This window comes from Branchiostoma belcheri, unplaced genomic scaffold (genome assembly GCF_001625305.1).
Source record: "Branchiostoma belcheri isolate BF01 breed outbred unplaced genomic scaffold, Haploidv18h27 scaffold18, whole genome shotgun sequence".
NCBI lineage: Eukaryota > Metazoa > Chordata > Leptocardii > Amphioxiformes > Branchiostomatidae > Branchiostoma > Branchiostoma belcheri.
The window spans coordinates 1,250,798-1,263,303 of NW_017803268.1; the positions used below are offsets into that span (position 1 = coordinate 1,250,798).

The following is a 12,506-nucleotide window of genomic DNA, read 5'->3' on the forward strand; positions in this document are numbered from 1 at the left end:
TTAAATCAACCTTACTATACGGCATATGAATGTCAACATCAATAATGAACTAAAATTGTAAGATATTCATCTCTTAATAAATGCCTATATCAACTATGTTGTGTGAATGTGATAATGAAATGTCATTCAATGCAAAAACGTTGACAGTTCTCAAGTTTCATCACATAAGCTTTTCTGTTCCCAGTAGACCTAACTCGCCTAGGGTGTTGAGTGCACCATATAGAGCTAGATGAGCATATATGTTTATTGAACTGCATACTTGGAGATGGGGCTTTATCGGTTATTTGCAGCTGCGCTATTCACGTCGGAAAAGACATGTCTCAGATAGATAAGACAAAAATCCTGACAAGAAATGAAAAAGCTCAACCCTGTCAGCCGGAGGTTTTGGATACCGCCTATCAAGGCCATGAGAAGTCTGCTCCTTGTTATATACTTTTGGCCATGCTAACATAGCAACACCTGCGGCATGCCTGTACAAATTGATACGGAGTCGTAGTGTACTGTACTTTACCCTGTCGTGCCGCTTCTTTCCGCAAGATGTCGCTAGCGCACTGGCTTGTTAAGCCAGTATGGGATTCACAAAGTATTTTTACCTGGATTATGCTGGTGCAATAAAATCCATGAACAGCAATTGCAGTTGAACTATATCCTTTTCGAACCTCCTTTGTTAAACCCAGTGCTGGGATATCATTGACATTGATACATTCTGTAACATATTCTATTCCTATTCCCCACCATAACCAAGGACATTTATAATACTTAGGATCCCTATGTAATGTCCTCGATATACATATACCATATATGGGCCTATACTTACCATTTTGCCTGAAACCAAAGCGCCGTGCAGTCATCAATAAATAATTAGCGCCAATCACTGGGACAAAAATGCACCCCTCCCACATTCAATCACACTATGACACAATGTACTACAAATTCCGGACATAAATGGCCTTATAACCTAACCTCATGTCAATTCTAACCATCCTAACAGAGCAAATGGATGTCTAGCTTAGAAAAAAGCCATACCCACTTCATATTTTACCGGGAATACAATAAAAAAACATAAATCTTTGATGACTTTTTCACAGGACCCTGACTCAGGTTTTGGCGGGAGTCCCGCGCTGACTCATAGCCGGAAATTCCAATCTGATGACGTTTTATGCTGTGATTGGTCAGACTCTGATGACGCACTTTGCCCCACAAGGAGACCCGCCTTAGCAGTGTGTATTTTAGTTTCGCAACGTAACAAGAATCCGAACATATTTTCTCCGTTTTGTGGACAATTTTAGACGGATTTTGACCGGAATCGAGCCCTAGGAACTCCTGAAGCCATCCTTGTAGAGTAGAACCGCAAGAAAAGCTGAAAGGTGGGTATTTTAAGGAGAAATTTCGTGTTAAAGTGCGTAGTAACAGTCTAGGAAAAAATTACATAACGTCGGGTGTGTGTGTGTGTGTAAAATTTTAGCCGGTTATATTTCCTGCTCGCCCTTTCGTCTGTGTTTTGTACGAATTAGCAACATTTTGGGTTGAATTAGACATACAAGAAGACTGACGGAATATGTATCTTAGGGATTGTCGATGTTATGATCGCCAGATTGGCTACGCAATGTTTTTGTTGTGGTAGGAAATTTTGTGTTTGTAAACAAGTGTCGTGGCCTTGCTGAATCATGCGTGGGGAGGGGGGCGATTGTTGTTGTTGATTCATGATTTGTATAAACGTTACCTAGATTTGAAGTAATGAGTAGGATTTTTTTTGTTGTTGTTCAACTTGTTAAGAGAGTGAATTGTGGGCTTCTCTTTTGGTGTGTGTTTCTGTGTGTGTGTGTGTGTGTGTGTGTGTGTGTGTGTGTGTGTGTTTCTCAACGTGTTTTTCTGTATGTATGTGTTTGTATGTGCTTGTGTTGTGTATGTGCATGTGTGTACATGTTTTTCTGTTTGTTTGTTTATGTATGTGTGTGCGTGTGTGCATGTGTGTGTGTGTGTGATGGCATACTAGTATATGCATGTGTGCATCTGTGTGTGTGTGTGCGTGTGTGTGTGCATCGTTTCCACATTGTCCTTGTGTACATGATGGTTTTAACTTAAAGGAGTGAAGTTTGCCATCTCTGACTGCTAAGTGTTAATAAATAATATACATGTATGCTGATCTCCATGCCTTTTGCCACGTTCCTATACTTGTGATGACCAATGTTCTAGGTTACCTTATGTAACATTTACTAGGTTATAATAATCATTAACAAGGTTAAAGTAAACACATTAATGTTACACACATGTTATATAAGGGGTGTAACACTTTACAGTATAAGGGCAAACACTAACAGGATGAATGATATGTTGCCAATATGTTGCTTTTAAGTTATGCAGATAACAACAAAATTTTTCTATTCCAAAAGGCCGCAGGAAAAAAAAGGTGTATAATTACATTTTTTCCCTTAAAAATATGCCTGCACTGGCAGTAGGTTGTTGATTTTGTAGTTCAGGTTTCTCGGCACAATTTTCTAAGCATGATTATGAAGGACTCAGAAGTCAAGTAAAAGGCCAACTTAACATCATTATGAAATAATTGAATATGATATTTTATTAATGGACAACATTTCCCAACCAAGAATGCAAAAAATTAAAGATCCCATGATTGCATATTTTTGTTAACATCCCTAGGATAAAAAAAGCAATTATAATGCCAAAGACAATGGATTGTAATTATGACCAACAAGGAATAATTACAAACAGGTGTTGCTATGTAGGCAGACTGGTCTTGTCCGGATCAATCCGAATTGATTCGCTTTGATCTGGCTGGTCATAAAATATATAGGGTAGAGCACCCGACTAGAATAACCAATGAATGGGGCATGCGACATACAATGTACATGTGTAGTTTAGAGCAACTGTGGCCCTCTTTCAAGAGTCTTTGCCCTACAATGGTCCTTGGCCCTAAAACAATAAGTTATATAATAAGTGAATATACACTAACAGTGAGATAAGAAACAAACATACACTTTGGACCGGCACGTAGGCCATACCTTTTCGCTGATTAGACACACTGTTGGTTACAATGTACTGTATTTGGGGCATGCAAATTTTACCGGCTCCTAGCCAATCAGAGAGCTAGAAAATAAGGTCAACAGTCCAATAACAGTGTTCCCGCTCACTAGGTCACATGTGTGTACACATGGAGGGGTCCATGTGGTAGAGGACAGTGTATGTGTGCCATTAGTGTATGCTTCATTACTTGGTGGTGTTAAGAAAGGGGTTTATCCATACCTGTACCTGTACTTAGCACCTTAGGCAAGTTGTGCATCTTCAAGGGACTTTAAGGACTGTAAGTTCTGGCTTTTGCATTGTATTTTTGTATTATAAACATTGATTTTGTCTAAAATATCAAAATATGGTGCTGGTGCATGCATACTTTAGTGGTAAATGGGCATGAAATTTTACTATATTATTGGGTTGGTACATACTACAAAATGTATATGGCACACTGTGGTATGTGTAAATGTAATGTATTTGTAAGATTACTGTTCATGCATTGTTGTTTCGTCAAAATGTTCTTTCTTCTCCATAAGCCATTGCTAAATTGTGCATTTCACATAATGTAACACTATTGTAACAGCAATAATTTGGTATACTGTAGTAAGACTGGCATATGCATATACACTTTGCAACTGTAAAATGACAATGGTACATGTATATATAGAAGTGCATGTATGGTTTTAACATAGGAGAAATTCTAGAACACCAAAGACAGCCCTGCTTTGAGACCCAGGACAAGCCTTTGTAAATTGTATGGAACTTTTCAATCAGGTCATTGACCCTTTAGAAACTGGGCGGTAGCCAAAGTGGCAAACGCACTTTGATTAAGTCTCCTTGTAGGAGGCTTGAGATCTTTTCTTAAGGGGCTCTGAAGGTCAAGTTCTTTCACAGCTGGATGGCTGTCTTCTTGGCTGTAGCTCTGTGAAAGTCAATGGTTTGAACTTTCTATGGTTTGAGTTTGTGGTTGGAAAAAATAGCAACAACGCACATTTTTATTGGTGGGTGTGGTGAGTTTTTGGTCTGGTGGGCATTTGGGTAGAAAAACTGATAACTTGCAAAGTACCACAAATATTTTTCAGGATAGAGAGTACAGTACACACTACGTACACAGTGTGTAATGCCTTTGTTCTAATCATATGTGTTGTTTGAACTTTGTGACCCTACATTGTTACTTAACCAAGGTGGGTGTGGAAGTGGGTTTTATGTTTTGGATTTAGGCCATGTTTGTTAACTACAGTGGAACGAAACATAGTTGTGGCATACTAGGAGGTCAGTGACCTGCTTTGCTGAGTAAGTTTTGTTGTTTAACCTGCAAATTGCCTACCACCATCAATACGAATTTGGTGCCAAACAGCTACTTTAGCAGGCTGAAAATATCTTGAGGCCTACATGTGGGGAAAAAATGCTGTGTTTCCTTTTTCAGTCCTGAAAACAAAAATTAGGGTCAGTAGGTAGATGTTTTCTTTTCTTTTTCTTTCTTTTTATTTTTAGACTTTGCCAATCTCTACTATATACTGTAGTATCTGTATAGCCGGTATAACCGCCTTTCGGCGTAACACACCAGCTTCGCAGGCACGCGGTGCGGCGGCAGCTGGCTATATTACACCGATCGATTTGTTACAGTACACCTAACCCTTGAACTTCTAGCTCTAGACATTGTTTAAATCTATATCTATTGACAATGCCCCTACTGTACTTGGTGACAGTGAGTTCCACTCTGCGATAGTTCTAGGAAAGAATGAATTCTTGAACACCTCAATCCTTGGTTGATAACTCTGGTACTTGAATGCATGGCTATTTCTTGTTCTCTTCTGGGCTGGTATTAGGTACTTAGTAGTTAGGACATCCACCAGTTTATTAGTCATTTTGTACATCATGCATAGTGATCCAACTCATACAATAAAATTAAACAAAGTAAAACCAAGGAGGACTTTATGAACCTCCTTGGTAAAACTTGCATTCACTCATAGTTTCAATGTCAATGTTGGAAAACTGATTGTACAATGTTTCATCACTCAGGTGTCAGATCATGGAGCTAGAAAAGGTTGATGAGCTCAAAAAATGAATTGCAGTTTGCACTCTGACACACATGTACAAATGTACATGTATATATACATATATTTATATTTTACAATTAAGGGTCCTCGAAAAAATTCTTGCTGCCTAGTACTAGTAGACACTTGAGAATGCATAATGTTTGCATGTACATATATCACATTATTGTACTTGGGCAAAAAAAACGGATGGGTCCTTTTCTAAGTCCCATTCTTGGCACAGAGTCAAGGAACTGAAAGTAAAAGTCCCTATGACTCACATTGCGTGACCAGCCTTGGTTTCACATCCGGATTACCAGCCCTCCACCCAGTCTCCTGTGTACATCTGATAGACTGGTCCTTCCTTCCTTACTTCACCTTATTAAGTCAGGAGCATCGTCAAAGGTAAAATGTTCCATCTTATCTTTTTGATTCAGGCAGTTAGAAATCCTTGGATAATTATGTTTTTCTGATATCAAATAGCAGTTCAGTTTCGTTTTTGTTCCATAAATAAGATTGTTTTTGCAATTTGGCCTTGTAATAAGTTGTATGAGTCATTTGGTGTTTTTGTTTTCAAATCTTGTTTTCACATCAGGGTTTTGTCTTCAGATTTATAAGCATACCACTCTGAAATAATAAGCCATGATAATTATGTCAATTTTTTCACATATTAATTGCATTATCCAGGGCCCTTTCATATTAACATGTATGTGTATATTCATAGTTTTGATTGTAGTGACCAGGCCCGTGGAAATATTATATGTGATCTTTGACTTCAGTCAATATTTGTAGATTCGAATTCATCAAAGGCATTCTCTCTGCTACCTAACCCCATAAACAAATTATAGATCTAGAAAATTGATAGGCAAAATGGCTATACCCCAGTGTGCTAATTTGTTAAAGGTTAAAATGATCATGAGTGAACTGCAATTTGATATACTCATGGTATAAGTCAGCCGTTTTCTTCAATTTGTCAAAGAACACACCCAACCCCAGTGGGCCATTCTTTATCACTTACGCTGTACATGAATGTTTCTAGATAGATGCACATCAGGGTTCTAGCTAGGATTTAATTTTAGCGTAGTGGCACTGGCCGCATCATAAGGGAGCGAAGCGGAGCTTTTAAAAATTTGAGCTTAAAAAGAGGCCATTTGAGGGATACCCAAAGGGGAAAAATTTTATTTCTAAGGTATGTACATGTACAATGTATCCTTGATTTTTCACATTTAATCTGGCACAATGCCCCTATGCTGTATTATAAATTAGCATATTAGGGGGGAAATTTAGCGTAGGGGGTCAAAATTATAGCGTAGGGGGCCCCTACGTATGCTACTTTACACTAGCTAGAACCCTGCACATACATTTTGTACAGCCTATGCATTCCCAGAAACCCTGACAGCCTTGAACTCGCGCCAACTATAGGATTATTGAGTCAATGTCACGCATGGCGAAAGGTTGCAGCTACTAAAATTAGCATACAGACACATGCATGTACTGTCTGGCACTGTCTGCCGGTTTCGCTTGTTTCCAATAGCAGATAAAAACCGGTTTCAGGCGATACACACCGGTTCTGTACAGTAGGTACAAGTTCAAGCTGCGTAAAACTATACGTATACTTAAGACCAGACAGTAAGTATGAGGTTAAATGATCACTCATAGTCATACCTACACTTTTTGATAAGTGCAGTGGGATCTTCAATGTGCTTGAGGTGTGCATGTGGTTTAATGCTCTAATACAGGGTCCTGGCATTGTTGAAATATGTTTCTTAAGATTGGTGTTAACTGTATATTATGCTACTGTAGATTTGTATGCATTCCTGTTATTGGTAGTTAATTATTAGTAAATGAAGCCGTGTGGTCTTTCATCATGCTCTGACTAAGCATTTTTGCTGTTAACATTACGATAAACTACATCTAGTGTATTGTACGAGCTGAAAATTAATGTGTGAATCCTTGCGCCTCAGATTCAGAAACCATTTGGTCTATTTGAAAGTATACTAGTTTCATTAGTTCAAATTACTCTGTGATAAACACATTCATTTTGCTGTAAGCGTAACATTTTGATTCATTTATATTGTACATGTATATGTGGCAGAAAAATTGATACTGTACTGAATTATTCTTTTATTTTCAGATTTTCATAAGCCATTGCTAACTATTGTGTTTTACATAATGTAACATTTAACCGTTACAGCATAGCAAGACTGGCATATGCATATACATTCTGTAATTGTAAAAATGACAATGCCATTACGGTACAGGTATAAATATATATAAGCGCATGTTAATGAATCTATATGTCTATATTTTCCACAGAAGTGCCCTGCAGTCTACATATTGAGCGAACCCTAACCAGTGAAAAACCATGTAACAAAAACAGTACAACCTGACCTACCTGTCAATCATGTTGTTACCATGGCAACACGGGTACCCGCGGGACGGCATCATGGTGCACTTCCACCACGGGAACCACTCGGACCCGTACAAGCCCATCGGGAACGACAGCCTGGACGTGGCGTGTAAGGGATGTTTCGAGCGGTTTGACACGACTGCGTGCGTCCGTAGCGGTCTCATGACCCTGTTCGTGACGGTGACTGGGCTACTGTGTGCTGCCAAGGTATCGTTGTTGTTTTTTTAACTTTAGCCTTCAGGCCACACTGACTTAATTTTATGGATGACATCCTCTAAAGACCCCGGCCCCAAACTAGCCCCCCCAAAATTCTGCTAAACTACAGGAATACAAAGCTGATATTGTGAATATACGGTATACATTCGTACATTATGTTTTGTACATAGTGACTTTTACGACAAGCCGGCACATGATGGCCTTTTGCAGCATTCATGAGTTGGCAGTCTGTACTGAGTTCTTGACTCAAGACTTGAGTTTCATAACTTTCAAGGAGCTTTAGCATTCTGTGTACTGTCCTCCATAGTTACCGTCACGTCCCTATTGTCGCTAGCTACCATGGACTACGGAGAGGTGAAAAATGCAAAAATGAAGCTAACTGCACTAAAAAATTAATAATTTACAGTAGTTCTGTCAATATAATTGCCTCACCTTTGGAATTTGCAAAAAGTATACATGTATTGTAGTTTTTTGTAATCAGTATCAGTCTTTTTTTAAACACTGTGCTCTAATTTGTTTGTTTGTCTGTTTATTTGTTGTGCAGTTATGTCGCCTTCATCAGAAGAACCAGAGAACAGTACATCAGTACATCATATTCTACACAGCTCTGGTGGAGTGTGTCTTATGGTGAGTACCATTAGTCTGTTGCCTTGGAAACGGAACAAACCATGGCGAGTTGTCGGGAGGGGGTAGAAAACATTGTACCACTATTATTCTAGACTGTTAACTTCAGCATTTACTAGGTGAAAATAAAGAGTCAGCCATCAACACAATTTCAAAAGCTGGAAGGTCACCGATTATAAATTAGGCCAAAGTATACGTAGCAATTCATTTTGGATCACCAATATGCTTTTCATGTCAAGTATGGAAGCCAGGCAATAGTTTCAATAAATTTTTAAAGATGTTATTGTATACATATACTTATAGATTTTTTTTTTCTGTTTTATTTCAGTGCAATCCATTGGATCTATGCCCAGTACACTCAGATAGAGTTTGGGCTGCAGTACCTGAAACTGATCCAGTTCTTGGTGGTCTGCCATGTGTACTGTTGTCTCGCTGCAAGGGTTACCAGAAGAGAACAACTATCCTCAAGGTATAGTACTTATTTTGTCTGAAATGAAAACAAAGCAATTAAGACAAACCAGGCTTTCTTTTGTGTGTGTAATTCGAGTTCCGTTGTGCATTTCTTCTCTGAGGAAGTAAGTTAAAATTTGAGGTCAAATTATCGATAAGAGGAAGAATAGTGGAAGAGGTCAAAATGGTCCCTGAAGTTGGAAGGAAGGGACAGTAAAATATGCTCAGAATCAGCTAGAAATTCACTATGAATATGATAAATAAAATAAGAAAATTACATTAATTTTGTAATATATATACTTTATAAAGATGTGAAATCTTGTGTATATGTGTTTACAAGTACGTGTACATACTTTTTACAAAAAGACCAGCTACATGTATCTAATCTTTCTGACTCTTTTATTATTTTCCCCAGAGTTGTAGGTCCCCTGTTTGTGCTGGCCTTTATCTACTTCACAGTTATTGCAGTCATGGGGATGCTGGATGCCAGGTCCTCATGGGTGGACTGTAGAGGTAAGGGGAATAGGTGTACATGTATCTGTTGTCTGTGTTAACAAAATTCTTTTTTTGTGACACTTTCCTTGTTGTACATGTTCCACATTTTTGGCAAATCGAAATCTAAACAGTTATATGTTGTAAAGCTTTTGCTATGAACTGAAACATGTCAAAAAGAAGCCGCGAGGGGGCCCAAAATCTAATCATTTTGAGGTCTTATCAAGACCTACCCACCTACCAAGTTTCATGACAATCCATCGAAAGCTTCTTGAGTTAGGCCTAGGAAAAAAGGATTGTGTTTCCTGTTTCCCAACCGACCCTAGAAAAACCTGCCGACCCTAGCCTTTTTTTGCGTTGACCCTGCAATGGACATAACTTTTTCGAGCTGATCGACCTGTTCTAGCTCAATGATGTAACACCTGAGTGATGAAATGTTGTTCCTTTTGTTCCAGAACCAGAATGGATCCTGCTGTCCTCTATGGAGTTCCTCCTGGTGCAGTTGTTTCTCATCTCAGGGATTTACATCACAAAAAAACTCAACAAGATCAGCACACAGGCCGAGACCAGGAGACAGCAGAAACGCGACCTCTGGGGGTGAGAAAACATCTGACGTACATGTAGTGTGAAAATACAGTACAGGTCTACAGTGACTTTCCTTTGCAAAGTGCAAAAGTTGTACTAATCACAGTCGTATTGTTGTAAATGTGGAGAATGATGTGAACTGTATATCCTAGTTGTACAATATATATCCTAATTTTTCTGCATCGGTACACTGCTTGGATTTTTCACTGACAACCACTTCTTGTTTGAATTCCAGGTTGATTGGTGTTTTTGAGCTGTCTGCTACCATCACACTGATTTATGATATCAACATGTTGATATGTAAGTATTTTATATTAGGAATAGATGCTTCACTTGCAGAGTAAGAAAACAGCTATAAAAATTGTTCCAGCACTAGTAGTATCTTTACTTGTATCAACACAGTAACCTTTCACATAAAAATCCAAATGTACAAAATAATGCCATAATTTCAATTGATAAAGTATGTTTTCAATCTCTTTTGTTAAATCATGCATCTCATTTTCGCCTCCTATTTTAGGGGCAGATGAAGACAACGGTTGCAGCGGTGTCTTTGTAAGTATTCTTCTTCTTGTCACAGAATTGAAAGGAGTAGAGGAAGCCACATTGTAATTCTTCTTCTTGGTTTGGCTTTGTAATTATACATTGTAGTTATATATACATTGTGGAAAACAACAGAATGAAAATAATATGAAGAATGTAGTAGAATACGTTTTCATGTTTGTAAAAAATGTCCAAACTTTACTGCACATTTTTGCTGCCCCGGGCTAAGTAGGCCAAAACAAAACATGATACAGTTCACTTATTATAAGATATACATGTACCAAAAAAGTGTCACTGATGAAAGGAAGTGGATGCCTACCTGAAAAGTCTAACTGCTTCCAAAATCATGTTCAGTTGCTTGACTGACTGTTTTGTTGGCATAGTACATGTATAGTTGATGTTTGATTGTACAATTATATTTCCCCCTTTAGCTGCATGCCCAGTGGTTCTACTCCCTGATCTATGCCCTGTTGGAGCTGTTGAAGTTCATGCTGCCCATCTGGACCATGCTGTGTGTGTTCCACCCTGTGGAGGCAGCGTCTACCGACTTCGACTCAAGCTGGGCTGAGGATGGGGTCAGTTATTTTCTCTCCTCTCTGTGTGTAGTGGATTACATTGTTTGTTTTTGTGTGTGTTTGTGTGTGTGTATGTACATGTGTGCATTGTGTCTTTGTGGGTCTTTACGTACAATGTACATGTACACGCTGTTTATGTATGTGCGTGTTTGTGTGTTCATGTGTTTGTGTGTGTATGTGTGCATGCATGCATGTATGTGCGTGTTTACATGTGTGTGTGTATTTATGTATGTATGTATGTGTGTGTATGTGTGCTTGTGTGTATGTGCATGCATGTGTCTATATTTCTGTGTGTGTAAATGTGTGTATTTGTGCTTGTGTGTGTGTTCGTGAATACAAATGTGTGTGTCTGTGTTTTCACGATACCCAAGTAAAGCATTATGTGTAGCTAATCAGTGTGTCTCGTGTGTATGAAAACTGTGTTTTCACGATACCCAAGTGAAGCATTATGTGTAGCAAATCAGTGTGTCTCGTGTGTATGAAAACTGTGTTTTCACAATACCCAAGTAAAGCATTATGTGTAGCAAATCAGTGTGTCTCGTGTGTATGAAAACTGTGTTTTCACAATACCCAAGTAAAGCATTATGTGTAGCTAAACAGTGTGTCTAATGTGTGTATGAAAACTTCAACTACACAACTATCTTTTGCATTACCCCAACGACAATGCCTTCATGGTACATTTGTACATGTTTATATATGATTGTACCATTTTACTCCATTTTAACAATTTTGTGTGTCCGTTCCTACAGACATACACATCAGTGTTCAGCCCCCAGCGTGGAAACCGTTACCGTCGACTGCAGAATCCCACCATGGCCAGCAGTCCCGCAACCCTGCACAACAGTCGCTCCTTCCCTGTCCTGCCTCCCATACATGAGGAGGAGACCAGCCCGCTTCCTTCTGTGTAGCAACCTTGCAGGGTTCTGAATATTATCTGTGTTGGTAGTTACATACATGTTTAGAGTTAAAAGTTTAGATCCAACACAAAAAGTTCTCGCACCTAGAGCTTTCGACCAGTCACTCTGGTCTTCCTCAGTAGACTGACCCAAAGAAGCTACATGTACGTGACAAGCCTCACTGGGTCAGTCTACTGAGGAAGACCAGAGTGACTGGTTGAAAGCTCTAGGTAAGAGAACTTTTTGTGTTGGATCTAAAGTTTTAACTCTAAGCACAGTTCGAAATCCTTTTTTCTCAGGTTGCCCACTAAGCAACCTCGGAAAAAAGCTAGGTTGCCCATCAATTTGTCAGGTTGCAGTCAGCACCGACTGTCTATTTTATAAGGCAAGTACATATAGTAAGCCAGGCCATCTGTAAAAGTTATCTCTCACATGCTGGTCGAGGCGGGACACAATTTATTTCAGGAGACATAACTTCCATACCAAGCAACCTGGCATCTCTAGTAAGTCTAGAACAGAATCCATGACCTGTGCTGCGAGAGTGGGTATTTCGAATCCTGCATTGGTTTGCTTTGAAAGCTGACAGACATCTGAATACTGAATTTGGTAGACCTCTCAAAGTACATGTTATGCAAAACAAGTCAAGCAACTGGAT

General features: G+C 38.9%; 1 protein-coding gene across 3 annotated transcripts; it reads left to right on the plus strand.

Annotated features, from left to right (window-relative positions):
* The first annotated feature begins 1,178 nt into the window (after positions 1-1,178).
* Positions 1,179-11,926, plus strand: LOC109467369. Of its 3 annotated transcripts, none has more exons than XM_019765311.1 (10): positions 1,179-1,367; positions 7,380-7,680; positions 8,234-8,316; positions 8,642-8,782; positions 9,179-9,276; positions 9,711-9,852; positions 10,076-10,140; positions 10,358-10,392; positions 10,812-10,955; positions 11,705-11,926. In XM_019765311.1, exons 2-10 carry the CDS (start codon positions 7,468-7,470, stop codon positions 11,861-11,863), a joined length of 1,080 nt encoding a protein of 359 aa, XP_019620870.1. In that variant the 5' UTR covers positions 1,179-1,367; positions 7,380-7,467; the 3' UTR covers positions 11,864-11,926. The 3 variants fall into 3 exon arrangements, with proteins under 3 accessions (XP_019620870.1, XP_019620872.1, XP_019620871.1); XM_019765313.1 differs by lacking the exon at positions 1,179-1,367 and adding an exon at positions 3,206-3,319; XM_019765312.1 differs by lacking the exon at positions 1,179-1,367 and adding an exon at positions 5,368-5,468.
* Positions 11,927-12,506: the final 580 nt, after the last annotated feature.

What these genes read in the sequence shown, in the direction of transcription:
- LOC109467369 (XM_019765311.1), top strand. Translation starts at nt 7,468, where the DNA reads ATGTTGTTACCATGGCAACACGGGTACCCGCGGGACGGCATCATGGTG. An exon ending in GGCTACTGTGTGCTGCCAAG is followed by an intron (nt 7,681 to 8,233) that starts GTATCGTTGTTG and finishes TTTGTTGTGCAG; the next exon opens with TTATGTCGCCTTCATCAGAA. An exon ending in AGAGAACAACTATCCTCAAG is followed by an intron (nt 8,783 to 9,178) that starts GTATAGTACTTA and finishes TATTTTCCCCAG; the next exon opens with AGTTGTAGGTCCCCTGTTTG.